We start from the raw sequence: 15,342 nt of genomic DNA on the forward strand, positions 1-15,342 counted from the left end.
ACTCACTCACATCTAGAAGGCTCCCTCAGGGCAGACAAATACAAACAGAGGGACCTCGACGCGTGAAGGATTGTGGGTACAACACACGTCACTATAGGGATAGTATTTCAGACACGCCTTGTCGACGTCCCTTTTCGACTACGAAAAACAACATGCAATACTCCGCAGTGACCACTGGATGTCGGACCTATGCACAGCATGTGAATCTAAGCAGATACAATCATCAGAAATGCTTTTACGGTAAGTAATGCATTGTCATTTGTCAAACCACCTGAAAAACGTGTTGGACTTGGTAAAGGGTCCACTATTGGAGGAAGAAGATTAATATTAGGAGATCGGTGTCTACCTGTGCTTATTGGAGTGTATGAGACTGCTAGACATGGAGTATTTGGATGTGGCCAATACAACTAGCGCACACAACCTTGAGCGTATCCTTTGAACCAGGACTCCTCAAGATGATCCTTTTACAACTACATCCATACGAAGCAAAGATGTCTCCATACCATCACCACATAGAGGTTACCCTTTTGAGGACTGAGTGTTGTATATCTGCCTAATGCATGGGGTTACTGGGACGTTTGTGCTCCAGGTTCAGAAGAAGGGTATTATTTATTTACACTAGGAGTGTAAACGGAACTGGCTGTTTTTAACCACAGCCATTGCCCCAACGTGTGTGAGAAAGTTCTTAAAATCTTTAGGACTCTGCCTCTGCGGTGCCATTACTGCTCTGCATGGGGTAAAGGTATGATGCCAGGGAAGATGCATCAATGTGTTTAAGAGGCCCAACCACATCGTCAATAGCGACTGCTACAGTGCAAAGAAGGTTATCTAATCTGTGACTTTTATGACCCCTGAGAAGAAGGCCAAGAAGGAAGCATGTGCTGCAACATCTTCCCTTACTATCAGGGCTTCACCTGACTGCTACTTCTAATATAGTCCCGATGACATGCTTCGATGCAACTATTCCGTCCTTCAGTATGTCATGGCACTGCTTTTTGTTTGTTCACAGGAAAATAGGGAATCTTCTTAGAAATATTTTCCCACTGATGCCAGTCATATCTGATAAGCAACACCAACATGCTAGTATTGGGGCTTCCAATGTGGTAGTGAATTCAATTTGTGAATGCCCCAATTTGGCATCCAGGAGTGGAGGGAATGACACCAGGAAATGCTCATAAAAATACTTAACGGCATGTTTAAAAATACTTCCATGGCTCCACAACTGAAAAAAAACGTATTTTAAGCAGCGTGCAATCTGACATTTTTTGACTTCCTGGTTCTTATCTTTTGGAAGCGTTTTCTGTAGACCAGGGTTTTATTGAAACACTGCACCTGCCTTGTCTCCTCAGCACCAGTCCTTTAGAAGTCTTATCCACACTCACACATGGGAACTCCACCTGCATGTTCTTCATCAGTTTTCATGAGTAAGGTTTCCTAGCCCGGTGGATATTATTTGCAACAGAGAACTGCCATCTTCATATTTCCCACCGAAGTCTACGGAAGGATTTGATGCACCATTTTCCCTGGTATGGTCCGCTTTTATTGCCCTATCCACCAACTCCATAACTAGTGAAGACCCAATTCAAATTGAGAAGGTCAAAGGATTGCTAAATTAATCAAATGGGTGTCTGAAGTCCAAACTCCTATTGGTCTACCAACCTTCTTCTTCTGGTATTGGGGAGATCATGGACAATTCCTCAGAAAAACAGATAATATTTCTAAATAGGGGTTAGTCCTCCATTCCGCTCATGGATATGAATCCTTAGTAAAATGGTTCCTAAGTACTTTGCCTATAGCCCTTTATGATTGTCTTGACTTATTCACAAAACTCCAGTAAATAAACAAGGTTATGTAATGGGGCATTGTCAAGAATATGGGTAGATAGCACTTAAATGGTTATACATGTTTGACTTCGCAGAATCTGGTATTTAAATCGATTTGCCCTGTGCTAATGGTCAGCCATTGGCACCTACTTGGATTTAGATTATAAACAGGTTTTCACTTTAGAATGTTGATAGACACAGGTTGATGCATTAATTGATCTCTACCCACCAGTTAATTCCACATCCTTCTTGGTAGTTGATTGTTTTGTTAGCCTTGGCACACAAACCGTATGAATCAAATGGGGATCGTCCTGCCCTCTTTTCTGAGGAACCATTGTTAAGTTTTCATGAAACAAGGTAGTACTTAGGGCCAAGCCTTGTTACGCCTTCAGAGAGGTGACCAGCGAATATTCACATGTCACTGATCCAAATGTTTGCCTACATATGAATATTTCTTTTTTTTTTTTTAGTTTATTACAAACTTTAAAAAAAAGAGACAACGGAAATCATATGAATATTCATGGGGCACTTTTGGAGGCTCAACAAGACACGTAAAACACTCCTAAGCCTCCTTTCCTTCCACTTCTCCCCATGACTTGGATCCCATCAGCTCCCCAATTAGTAGAAATGCTTTCATTCTCTTTCCAGTTCAAAAGCTCTAAAAATAGGGGAAATGTAACATGCCCCACAGCCCTGTGGGGCTCTGGATCAAACGTTTCCAAATGTATCCATGGAAAAAGGGCAAATGTTTGCAGGGCCTCGAAACACCTACCATTTGTGTGTCATTTCAGTCAGGAAATATCCTTTATTGTTTTCTTTCCTAATCCTGTTAATGCAGAAAGGAGTTGTCGCAATTCCGATCTAAGCAGAGCCCTAAAGTTTAATCTTGGTCCTACAAGTGACATTCCTTTCACTAGCAGGCATTGAGATTTGTCACATGTAATACACCTTTCCTGGTTTCAACATCCGCACAAAGCTTTAGAAAAATTCAGGCTTTTGTTTATTCATGGTCAAATGTTAAATTCCTTGAGGTTAAAGTGATTTCCTGAGCACACCCTTGATTCCATCCGAAGTTAGTCTCAGACTATAATTACTGTATTCATGTTCTACAGAGAATTAATTAGTGGAGCAATGATTTCACACTTTACAATGTCAAAAGATTCCTTAGTTACTAAATACACATATTCATAGAATCCAGGTGAATGTACAATTTTGTGCTGCTCCTGGTTACGGCTAAGAAAAGACAGTCAGTCTCTAATGCAATAAGTAGACGAATGTGGACTGTATGAAATCCGGTAAATAAAATAAGAGTTACCAAGCATAATGACGGACTTTCTACCAGAGGAAAGGATGGTATTAGTGTTGCTGTTGGGAGGCATCTGTAAAACGGCAGCAAGGTGGTCAGCGAGTGTGTTCTGAAGGCACTTCTGCCTGGGCAAGGATATACGAACTGAGGTTCTGGTCACCGAGGCTGTATTGAAAAACATCTTCCAGTGAAATTCCTACCTCCCAGGTGCTAAGCATTTGCTACTGTTTATGTTCAATATGTATATGAATATGTAAAAGGAAGTGCTAGATTAATCAGCGTTACTTGCCTGTAGGAATAGTTTCCCAGCATTGATATGTTTTATCAGTTCACATATGGCCCACCCATCCTCCCTGGAGTTTGTGTTTGACTTTCTCTCACATGCTTCTAACCTGAGGTGTTTGGGGTGGAGTTGAGTGGTCAACAGAGCTGGTGGCATTTGGGCGCATGGTATGATATTATATGATATGATGGTTTATTTATATAGAGCCTATACACAATGTGTTTCAAAGCGCTTGAAGGCAAGGGAGGGAACAAGGGAAAATACAATTACATTCTTACAGGCCATGAGCAGTAAGGATGTGAAATTAACTATCGTACTCGGCCTGACGACATTTCAAATAGTGCAAGAGCTAAGACATAGATAAGGAAGGGAGGGGGAGAGTGGGAAGGAAATGGGAACAGACAGGCCACTACCGTAGTAGGGCTGATGACATTTCTGGTAGAGCCGGAGAAAAGGGGGAGGAACAAAACAAGTGCCTGACAACATTTCAGATAGTGCTGGAGGGTGGGAGGGGAGGAAAAAAACAAGTAAGTGAATGGGGGACGAGACAGGTGAGGTTGCGATCATACTAGGCCCAGGGACACTTCTGATAGTGCATAGAAGAAAGTAAGAGGAGGAGATAGGAAAAGGGAGAGGTGGATAGAACAGAGAATAAGCAGTCAAAAAGAGTGGAGAAGCAAGAGGGGAGAGCGAATACAATTGCAGAAGTCAGTAGTAATGCATAATTTTGCAAACCTGGATACAAGATGAAGATGGGAACAACATGATTCAGAGCCTTTTGTTTACTTACTTTAGGGACAGTTGTATTGCAGGACTCTTGTCCTTGTTCCTTTATACATCCCTTCCCTCTATTTCCGTTAATAAGGACTATTGGTTGGTGCTAAAGGAACGTGTGAGAGAGGTATCTCACAAGTGTGTCCCGCTTATTGGCCCAGCACATTTACAATTTCGTGATGCGCTATAGAATTGTCTGGTTCTTTCTACTTCTCGTAGGAGACATTTCAAAGGTATGGAGCAAGATGGATTATTGAGTTATGGGTATAGTAGTCAATACGATGAGTAATTTATACTGTTTTGTCATGTCCACCAGCATAGCCAGGTTTTACTGATTTGCTCATCTGCATGATTAAAGTCACACAGTGTGAAAGAAGAAATGTCACAGCTCTGCAAGAAAGAACGACATAAATAATGGTGGCGAGTATTAGGGAGATTTCTTATTTTTATCCTTCATCCCCTCTCCTAGTGAGACCCCCGAACACTTTTTGCTGTAATTCTGCACCTTTTTCTTTCAATCCTAAATGAGTGGAGCCTTTTTCCACTCATTGTTGGCTCTGTCTTTTGGAACTCTATTCTTTGTATTCCACCTGTACTATGGAGTCTGTCTGCTCCACAACTCTTAAAGGCATCTGTGTTTTACTACTGCAGCACACAGCTCCTTATGGGCAGTGTTTCTGGGGACCCTTAGGGTCCTCCTTTAAGATTCATTTTTCTATATCCAGTAACTACAGTTCTCATCTCTCCCCAACCTCTATAGTCTGAGAGATTGGCACACACCACCTTCAATGGAGTGCCAAGGGGATACCTAGTGATCCTAGGGATACCTAGATACCTCTGACGTTTTAGTCACATTTGTATTTGTATTTATTTATTTTATATTGCGCACCTAACCCAGGGGTAACAAGGCGCAGGGACATCAAGAGGATTGCAAAGCTTGTTACATACAGAAGGATGAAGTCCAGCTTAGGTTACATTACTGGAGCATCAAAGACAATGAAAGCCGGTGAGGCATAAGTTACAAAAGAATTTACAAATACAAGATGCAGGTTATATCATGAATTGTATCTACGCAGATCAGTTGAACATCAAAGTGTACAGGTTTACAGTCATAGTAGTGTGGCACAGCAGGCAGGAGTTATATATCATGGTTCTTGAGCCAATTAATGGTCTTTGATCTGAATTGGCGGTAAGGGAGGTTCTCCCTGCAAGTGGGGGGTAGGGTATTCCAAAATTGCGCTGCTTTTACAGGGAAGCTATTCCCTCCCGACATCGTACGTTTAAATCTGGGCACATGGAGGAGATCAGAGTCTAATGGGGCGGGAAGAAGCTGTTCTGGTGAATTTAGTTATAAGGTATTGAGGGGCTGCTTGGTGGAGGCATTTGTGAGTCAAAGAGACAGATTTGAGGAAGATTGTGTCTTTCGTAGATTGCCAGTTGACAGATCTTCTAGTCTCGGAAATGTGTGCTTTCTTAGGGATGCTAAGGGCCGCTCTTAGGGCGTTATTCTGTAGGATTTGAATTTTGTTCGTGATATATTTGTTGCAACCTACATATAGCGCATTGCAATAGTCCAGTTTAGACAGGATCAGAGCCCTGGCAAGGGTGATACAGTTAGATGGTAAGAGGAATGGTTTGGCTGCTCTGATAAGTTTGCAAGTGTAGGATGTGCCGGACGCCATAGCATTAACTCGCTTTTTGAAGGTGAGAGTGGAGTCTAAGTAGAAGCCAAGGGTTTTGACTTCCTTGGCTACAGTGATCTTGTTATTATCAATTACTAGAGAGGAGTAGTTTAGGTCTAGTTTGTTGAGGTTGTGTGGACCCTAGAATGAGGAGTTCTGTTTTGTCATCATTCAGGCATAGATCATGTAAGGCCATCCATGCCTGGATGATGAGGTAAACTTTATTGACGAAGGCCAAATCCTTGTCATAATCCCCCGTCAACGGGATGAGGATCTGGGTATCATCGGCATAATTAGTGTAGGTGATACCCAGACCATCTAGATCATCAGAAAGGGGCTTTGTGAAAATGTTGTACAGGGTCGGGGAGACGCATGATCCCTGGGGCACACCACAGGTGATAGGCGATGGGTTGGCTGCTGCTAATGGGGAGAAGACTCATCGTGCGGTTGTTTAGAAAGGATTGGATCCAGCCGGTTCCCTCTTGAGAGAAATGGGCTGCTTTTTGTAGGTGGTTGCATAGGATCTCATGGTCAACCAGGTCGAAAGCGGCTGACAGATCAAGGAGTAGCAATAGTGCAGTCTTACCCTCATCTCTCAGCTCATCTATCTGTGCTTTGAGATCTATGAGTGCGGTTTCAGTGCCGTGTTGAGGCCTGAAGCCTGATTGTCGGACTCCAAGGAGATGGAAGTGTTCAAGGTAATGTTGGATTTGTTGATATGCTATTTTATCGAGGATTTTAAGTAAGAACGGTACTGTAGTGATGGGGCGATAGTAGGAGTAGCGGGATCTAGATTCGGTTTTTTGAGAAGGGGGAGGACCCAAGATTGTTTCAAATTTTTAGGTACGGTGCCTGATGTGAATGACGCATTTATTAGTTTGTTAATAAATGGTGCGAGATCACGAGCCACATCCTTTATCAATTGTGCGGGGCATAGGTCCCCGTGGCAATTCGAGGGTTTGAAGGTAAGAATTACATTTTCAACCTCTTTAGGAGATACTTTGTGGAAGTTAAAGTGGGATTGGGTGGCCCAGGGGTGTGCGACCGAGTGGGGTGTGTCGTTTTAGGGATCAGGATACTCGATTTAGTGGAAGCGAGAAGGGAGTCTTTTTTTAATACTTATCTTCGTCTTCAGAGAGGTGATTTTATTAGCTAATGCGTTTTGGATACCCGTGCACCAATTCTTGTCCTTTAGGCATGAGTCGGGTGCTTGGATAGGTGATTCAACCTCTTTTAGTATTGTAAAGAGCTCTCTAGTGTTGGATTTCGCTTGCGAGATTCAAGTGCTGTAGGACATTTGTTTGGCCAGGATAATGTCTTTTTTACATTGGGCAGCTAATATACTCAGGTTTTTCTTATTGTTTTCTGAGGGATGTGATCTCCAGGTTTTTTCACAGCATCGTTTTTCCTGTCTGAGGGCTTTAAGGTGAGGAGAGAACCAAGTGTTGATATGCTTTCGAGGTTTGCTCTTTCTCAACTTCAGGGGAGCTATGTCATCAAGGGATGAAAGCATGATTTTATTATATAGGTCTACCATCATAAAGGGAACTGTGTGATCAGGAATGGCATTCAGAGTCGGTAAGATCAGTGGGAGCAGGTTTTCAGGGGTGGTGTTCTTTTTATTTCTGGTCTGGACAGCTGGAGCTATACTGTCTGTTTGCACTGGTGTCACCTCTAAAGTGAACGAGATCAGGTAGTGGTCTGTCCAAGGCTGCGGAAGTATAGATGAGACCAGGACTGGGCAGTTATGCACAGCTAACCATTCCAAAGTTCTACCTTTAGTATGGGTGGGCTCTGTGATCTTCTGGGTGAATCCTAGTTCCTCTAGGGTATTATTAATTAATGTGGCATTAGCATCTGAGGGGTCACTAAGACCAAGGTTAAAATCTCCTAATAAGATGCTTCGTGTGGAGTTCTTAAGGTTATTTGATAGGATGTGTGTGAGGTCTTCCTCAAATTAACCTAGAGGGCCTAACTACCACTAGCCATAACTAAGAGATATAGAATCTCTTAGTTATGGCGGGTGGCAGTGGACGTGTTCTACCAACTATTGTGTAGTTTTGATAAGACATGCTATGTCCATAGCCCCGGAAGTGCACAATAGGGGCACCCAAGTACCAACTTGGGCCTCCCTTCTTTTTTCGCCATTACTAGCCTGGTTGTTCTTTGTTAGCCCTTCTACCATTCTGGGAGCGGGAGGTCAGTGTGTGTGTGTGTGTGTGTGTGTGTGTGTGTGTTTTTTGCCTTTTGGCGGGAACCCTTGGGTGTCCGTGCCTAGGCTCCAGAGTGTCTGGGCAGGCAGGTAGTAGGAAAGGAGACGTCCACCCCTCTCCTTTGTCTGCCAGAGTGCCTGAATAGGACCAGCTCCCACAGGGGGTCTGGCTGTCTTGATTAGACAGCCAAACGCCCCTTTCTGTAAAATGCTGGGAGAGATTGCAGAGAAGTGTTCGCTGGAACTGTATAAAAGGTGAGGCTTCTGGAGTGAAAAGCAAGTCGGCCACTAGAAGCTGAAGTCATTGAAGAAGAAGACGACCAGAGACGCAGACCCTTTGCAACACTGTGAAGCGACCACTGCTGTCCTGATCTTGTTTTCTGTGCGACAGAGGAGCTTCAAAGAGAACGACTCCTTCCATTTGGCTATTGGGAGCAACCAGTACCAAGATGAACTTTGAATTGAGCCATCTCCCGAGGTCCTAGGAGTTTCCAAGCTGCGGAAACCCCAATACCAGGAGACATACTTCCCATTTCGAGTGCATCATAGTGGAAAGGCTGAATCTGTACAAATCCTTGCTGAAACCATAAGGACACTCCAGAGATCCGATCCAACTCGCCCAGTCCCCCTCATTAGAGCGTGGGACTGCAGGAAGCGAACAAGGTGAAACAAGAAGTTGGTGAAAGTCGTGCCCCAGGTCCTCCCTCGAGACTGCTGCTGAGCGATCCTGTCCATTGTCCTGCATTCAGTCATCAGACCAAGGAATCCAGAGGTCAGTTCCATGGCTGCAATATCACGGAGCATCCAGCACAAACATTTTCTTCTAACCTAAGGTACTGTGGGGATAAAGGTATTGCTTACCTGATTCCAGAAGTCGCTCCAGAGCGTTGGCGTGCACGTAGGTGTCCAGGGTAACCCCCTCTTACCTCTGACTGAAGCCACTGCTTTTTGTGCCTTTGAGTTCTTTAAAAGCTCTCCCTTGTTAGTTATGAACTTGCTGCTTCTATAACACTAGAGACTGGAAGAAATCCACAGGAATTATTCCTATTCTGCCTCTTGTCAAGACTTCAAGCCCTCTCCGAACTGCCTTTAGCTACCGTTGCGTTTTGGACTTACCGGGTGAAGCACCCTCTCTAGAACCTTCAACCATACTAATGTTATACTAACTAACACTTTTCCTCCCTTTAAGTGACTTTACTATATGTGTGCATTGTAAATTTATTACCATAAGGGCTGTTTAAAACTGCAGGTGTGCGTAATAACTGATAATCCGATAACACTATCTTTTCCCTTTCTAATGTTGCTAGAAATGTAACCGTGAACAAACACAAAAGAGAAAGTGCCCTTTCAAGTGTGTTCTTAAGTATTCCGAATTGTTCTAATGCAAGTGTATAAAGTATTTAAAGTGATTCTGTTGTTTGTGTATATATGCTGTTATATAAATTATAGGTGTAAGAGTTTCTTTGGTGTGCATGTCTAACTAGGTTCAGTGTACTTACCTACAGCTCACATGTTCCTCTTAAGATAAGCCTGACTGCTCTGCCATTCTACCAAGGTCCTGGGTTAGAACAGACTGATACTAAGAGTTGGAGATTTATAAACCACTGGGATAGCTTACTAAAGCCTTACTAAATGTAAGCCTTTAGGGAAACTCCCCCAACAGCAAGAGATGGAACAGAAAGCATAAATAACTTTACTGTGGCGATTTCTTTTTAACCCACAAATTCTTAGGACCCTTGTGATATGCAGGGCATTACAAGTGTGAAAATAGATATATATCTTTTCTTTTTTAAGTCTTTCTAAGAAACTCCTGTTCTTTGACACTGATTGATGCATCAGAGCTGTCAATGACTTAAATCCAGGAAGCCAGGAAACACTTTTCCATCATAAAAAAAGAGAGGGATTATTTGTGAGTTATTTGAATGCTCCATTTAATCTTGTCAAGCTGGATGTTTATGGATGTAGGATGCGTCTGTGCATTGGTGGTTTAGTGTGGCTCTGCTTTATTTTAAAATGTTTCTGAATAATCATTTACCCTTTTTTCTCCTGTTACTAGGTCGCACGTACAATCAATAACATGCAGCAGCAGATTCAACAGCACCAGCGCCAGCTGGCCCAGGCACTGCTCATGAAGCAGCAGCCACCCCCATCCCATCCTTCCATGCACCCCTTTGCAGGCAAATCCACCAGCGACTTCTCGCCTCATCCCCAAGTCCACAGTCTCTCTGACCTGCAGACCAAAGAGCAGCAGACTTCACAGAACACCTACACTCCCTATCCCATCGGTAAGTAACTTCTTGATAACATAAGAGCTAGTCACATTATTGCATGGTGCAGGATATTCTTGCATGATTGGCTTATTTTGCCATTTCATCTATGACTGCTATTTGTGTAACTTCTTGACTTAGTTTTTACTTGTGCTTTTGGGACACTCCTATACCCCAGTGCGAAAATAAACAGTGGCGTTGTAGGACAATACTAGCTTTACCTGAGCATAGAGGACATCCAAACGGTGTTTTAGACCATATCACTTGTATGCTTGCAGGGACACACCTTGTGTTCTTTTGAGACACCTTGACAATATCCAAACAAGTTATCAATGTGTTGTTGTCCATTGGAACCATTTTGAAATTACTGCTGTTGTTCACCAGGAATGGCCTTTCAAGTGCTATTTAGCTGTGACACCCTTTATTTATTTATTTATTTGTTGCTTTTTTTATAAAGATGGTGGTTTTGTACCTTTTTAGTACAGTTTTTGAGAAGATTGGTTTCCTCCCAAATCATTCCTGGGTCCATGTTCAAGCATGTTTCTGGTGGTGTCGCCTCTAAGCCTTTTTCTTCTGACACTCTCTAATGGCCATTTCTCTCCCCGTAGCCAAAAAAAGGTAACTTTGAGGGTGAGACATTTTGTTTTTTCTGTTTTTCCTAAAGCCACCGTAGGTCCAACTCTCTCAGGAGATTTTCTGGGGTTGTTCCCTCCTTCCATTTATCCATTATGGTAGAAAAGAAATGACTGCAAAACTAAGAGGGATCTTTGCCCATTCAACCAAGAGTCGGTGACTATGTCTTCTTGCTGGGTTTTGGGGGGAGGAGAAAGAAGTGGGTGGCGGGATAGTTCTTAACTTTATATATGCTAGGCTGCCACTTGTGCCTCACTTAATAGGGGCCATGGCCAGTGGCCCAAAAACCTGTAATGATGGCGAAGTGGCCTCTGGCACTGGCTGCAGCCCAGGCTCAGGGGCCACGTTGGGTGCTTTGATGGGTGGGGCCATTCGGGTAGCTGAAATCCATGTCCTGGGCAAAGTGGTGACAGACCATTGTTAAAGACCATGGCTAGAGACCCATGAACCCAAAACAGGGGTAAGGCCCAGTGTCCACCACAGGTTATTTTGCGAGGCTTGGGCAAGGCCTTCAGACATTGACCACATATGCGGATACATTGGCTACTGTCCCAGGCCAGGTGCCACTGTTTGAATTTTGGGGAGGGTCCGGGGATGGATCAACTGAAAGGGTTGGTGTGTCAATGGTGACCCACTAACTCCCATTGGAGACAGTGTGGCCACTGTGCATGGCCACCTGTTGAGACCCAATGCCCACTTCTGAGGTCAGGGCAGTTGCAGGGCATGGTCAAAGGTAGTGGGCTGGATTTGTGGCCATTCTAAAAGGCTATGTTGGACCTGTCACATTGCCAGAGACCATGCCCCAGGGCAGCTAGCCTTGGTTGCGGCCACAAGCCATAGATAGTGGCCTCTTTGGCGGTTATAGTGGTCACTGGCCATTGCTGCAGGCGAGGCACAGTTGCCACCCTAAGGGGAATGAGGAGCGGGCAGATGCACAGCATCATTCAAAGTAGCCACTAGAATGTAGCCATACCCAATGGGACAGTCAATGATTTGGGGTTCCAAGTCGGGCCTGCCCTGGTCAAAGTAGCTTCTGGGTGCCTGGAGTGGTAAAGGGGGGGGGGGATTGCCAGGCCAGAGGCCCTGACATGTGGCAATAGTGCTAATGTCACAGTGTAAGAGCCATGCTGTTCAATTATTTCTGGATCCTATCTACTTTGAGCTTTTTCCTGAGGTAAAGAATCTGATTGTATCCTTCAGAAAACACTTTGGTTATGGTAAGTGATATCTTCTTCTCTATGGACTCTGATATGGCTGATAGCTGCTCTCCACTCTGGCTCAACGGATGGTGTTGGTTACATGCTTAACTTTGATTCATTGTATGAAACTGAGAATGAGGCTTGGAGGAAACATGTGGGTGGCCAAAAGAATATGTAGAGACAGCCTGGTTCTCTGCACTCTAAGCCTTTAATGCTTAAATGCAGATTCTGGCAGTTATTCAGCTGTCCCGCTCTCATTTGCAGAAGGTGGTAAAGCAGAATATGGATGAGGGGTTAGTTTGTGCATCCATGTCGCATTGCAGAGCCTGATGTTTGTCTGGCTGTCTTGGCGCTGCTCTATAAGAGTTTCCTGTAATTAATTTTCCATTTCTAATGTGCGTACCATCCTCTTTCAGTGGCTGGAATGAACCCAAACATGAATGTAGGCAACATGGATATCACTGGTGGTTTATCCGTGAAAGAGAGTTCTCAATCGCAGTCCCGCCTTCCTCAGTGGACACATCCCAACTCAATAGATAATCTTTCCAATGCTGCTTCTCCACATGACCAGACTCCTGTCAAGCATGGTATGTCATAACTATCCTTTTTTTTGTAAAACGGTGCCCATTTTTCAGAGCTTAGAACTTTAACTTGGTGCATTTCTTGCAAAAATCTACAATGCTGACAATTTTCTTGTCTGTCATATTGTTGAGTGTGTGGAATAATACGGTATGTGCGCCAAATTACTTTCCATGTTTTCACTTAATAGGTCCCATTTCACCTAAATATTCTATGCAGCGTCGTATCTAGAATTGGTGGCTTTGTTTGATCTGCAGAGGTTTTTTACCTGCCACTTCTTCCTTCAGTGTCAAATGACAGCATGCGGCTTAATTGGAATCAAACTATTTGACTCCTATTTGACTATTGCCTCCTCAGATGCCCCCCCCACCTTAGCTTTTAGTACTATAATGCAAAATGTGGTCCATACTCTTTTGTAACTCAGAATTTCAGATTTGTGAGTATAGTCTGTGTTGGCCCTGGAAGCCTTGGACTTGATAGTTTAATAGCTCATTGTTGTTGCTACATGTATTATTATTTTGTATTTTAGCATGTTAAACATAAAGTCATAACGTTTCAACTAAAAGAAATTGGCTTGCTTTTCTGTTAATGTTATACGGCTCTTCTCCTTTTCCTTCACTCTTGAGTATTAATTGTGTTGTCTCTGAGGGATCAGCACAGTTGCTGCTTCTCTTTAATATGTACTTTAGTCCTTTTGATTGCATTTATTAGAAGTTTGGGGTTTGAAGGCGTACAATAAGCAGCATGATATTGCAATTTGCAATGTTTTTCTGTAGGGTTCCGAATTACTTTGAACCTTGTGTTGCAGCAGTGGCGATTTAAATTATCCTATTCAAAGAAAATGCAACTCGCTCTAGATTCTTCTTTCACTCTCGGGGCTTTCCCCACCTTCCTTCCTTTATTCACTGCAAATGTATAGGGGAAAGGCAGTGATTCTCTACTACACTCTTAAAAGTGCGAAAGACCTCTGTTGGCAGTGTTGGTCAGGAAGTGTTAATTTATTTTTATTTGTATTAAAGTGCAGCCCTAGCTAGAGAACTGCTGAGGGCTGTACAGGGTGTGGGTAGCCAGTGTATGGGCTGGAATCGTTTTTTCCCCTTCAAATTGGAGAATTATGAGGGTATTCTGAGCCGACAAGAGAAGGGTGGTTTGTGGGTCCTCTCTTCGAGAGTGAGTTGTGATTTGAGCTGGTTGGTCGATTTGCTGCTTGAGGAGCATGTCACATGATGTGTGGAGCTTAGCCTCCAGGTATCCTGGTGTGCTACTCATGACTGATTTGTAGATGATACATGCAGTCTTGAAATATTGCACTCAAAGAAGGGCACCAGCCAGGTCCTCCACAAAGGTAGTATGCCTACACTACCAAAGATGCACTCGACTGACCATTCTAGCATTTTGAGAGACCTAAGAAACAAACACCAAACAAAAATCTGTCAGAGACTAAGGTATGTGTAACTCGCACCACATCTGTGGACATATGCGGCAGGCACAGCTCCCCATCCATGCACTCTAGAATGAAGCTATAGATATGCAAATCCGGTCTAGCAGCTCGCATAGCCATACACACTGAAACCCTGATGTACCTCAACACCTCTGCCATTAGTATACAGCGACAACCTACGTACAAAATTCTGTGTAACTGGGCACACATCAAATCTCCTGCACTATTACTCTATCCTAATCCACCAACAGCACCCACCAATGTGCCTGACCTCGGGGATGCTTATTGGGGTCCAGCCAGCCCTCCTAATTCCTAACCTGGAAAAATGCACACATTCATCTTAGAGTTAACTCTTAGAATGTCCCATACATGGACTTCGGTCCCTGAGGGTGTTCCAACCACAAAGCACATTGAGGCCATACAAATGGGGAAAAGACACTAAATGACGATTCCAATTACAATTCAGTTTAATCTGTGTATGCCAACATTCTCTCTCCCGCCTTTCAACTGTTTGGGATAGCCTGAACCGCAGGCTGGGCATAAAATGACTGCATCCTCTTTAGAGGAGCTTTTTCAAAAAGTCTTTAGAATAGGGCTTGGTACGTGGAAGCACCCCCCTGCGCGCCTGTCCTCTCCAGTGCATTGCCAACCTACACCTCCCAGTACCTGTTTTTCCAGTCAGGCTTGGGAGGAGCTTCTCCTTACGCCTCCCTTTTATGGGGTGTTTTGTTTTTCGCTGTTTTGCTGTCCCCCTCCTAATCATTGCCTCCTTCTCAGCGCCTGCCTTGGATGACAGGTTTCAAGCCGTGCATAGTGTTAGTGAAAGTTTGTATACAGTACCCTCTGGGAACACTACAAACAACTCTGACTACAGGTATAGGAAACCCAACCTTTGGTATAAGCTTGTACTACACAGTTTTGGTAGTGTGTTGAGCAGCCAGGCTTATCTCAAGGGCAGTGTGAGCTATAGTGGAGTTACACAGAGATTTACAGTTACAGGTATTCAAATAAACTCTTACACTCAAGGTTTCTTGAATAAACAATTATTCATTTATTGATCAGTCAGTTAGAATAAGCCTTCTTCAGAAGGGAGCAATATAATGGTAACACTCAAATACACTTAATGAAATACAAACTCTTAAT

General features: G+C 43.6%; 1 protein-coding gene across 11 annotated transcripts in view; it reads left to right on the forward strand.

Moving 5' to 3' along the window:
• TNRC6C (trinucleotide repeat containing adaptor 6C) overlaps window positions 1-15,342 on the forward strand; it is a 1,467,646-nt gene that overhangs the window by 1,044,497 nt on the left and 407,807 nt on the right. For all 11 annotated transcript variants that reach the window (XM_069654647.1, XM_069654638.1, XM_069654641.1 and 8 more), the window contains 2 exons: window positions 10,137-10,365; window positions 12,596-12,766. In XM_069654647.1, the coding sequence (XP_069510748.1) occupies window positions 10,137-10,365; window positions 12,596-12,766 (400 nt within the window). The remainder of the gene's footprint in view (window positions 1-10,136; window positions 10,366-12,595; window positions 12,767-15,342) is intronic.

Source organism: Ambystoma mexicanum, chromosome 3q, assembly GCF_040938575.1.
Source record: "Ambystoma mexicanum isolate Mex_15411 chromosome 3q, UKY_AmexF1_1, whole genome shotgun sequence".
Classification (NCBI taxonomy): Eukaryota; Metazoa; Chordata; class Amphibia; order Caudata; family Ambystomatidae; genus Ambystoma; species Ambystoma mexicanum.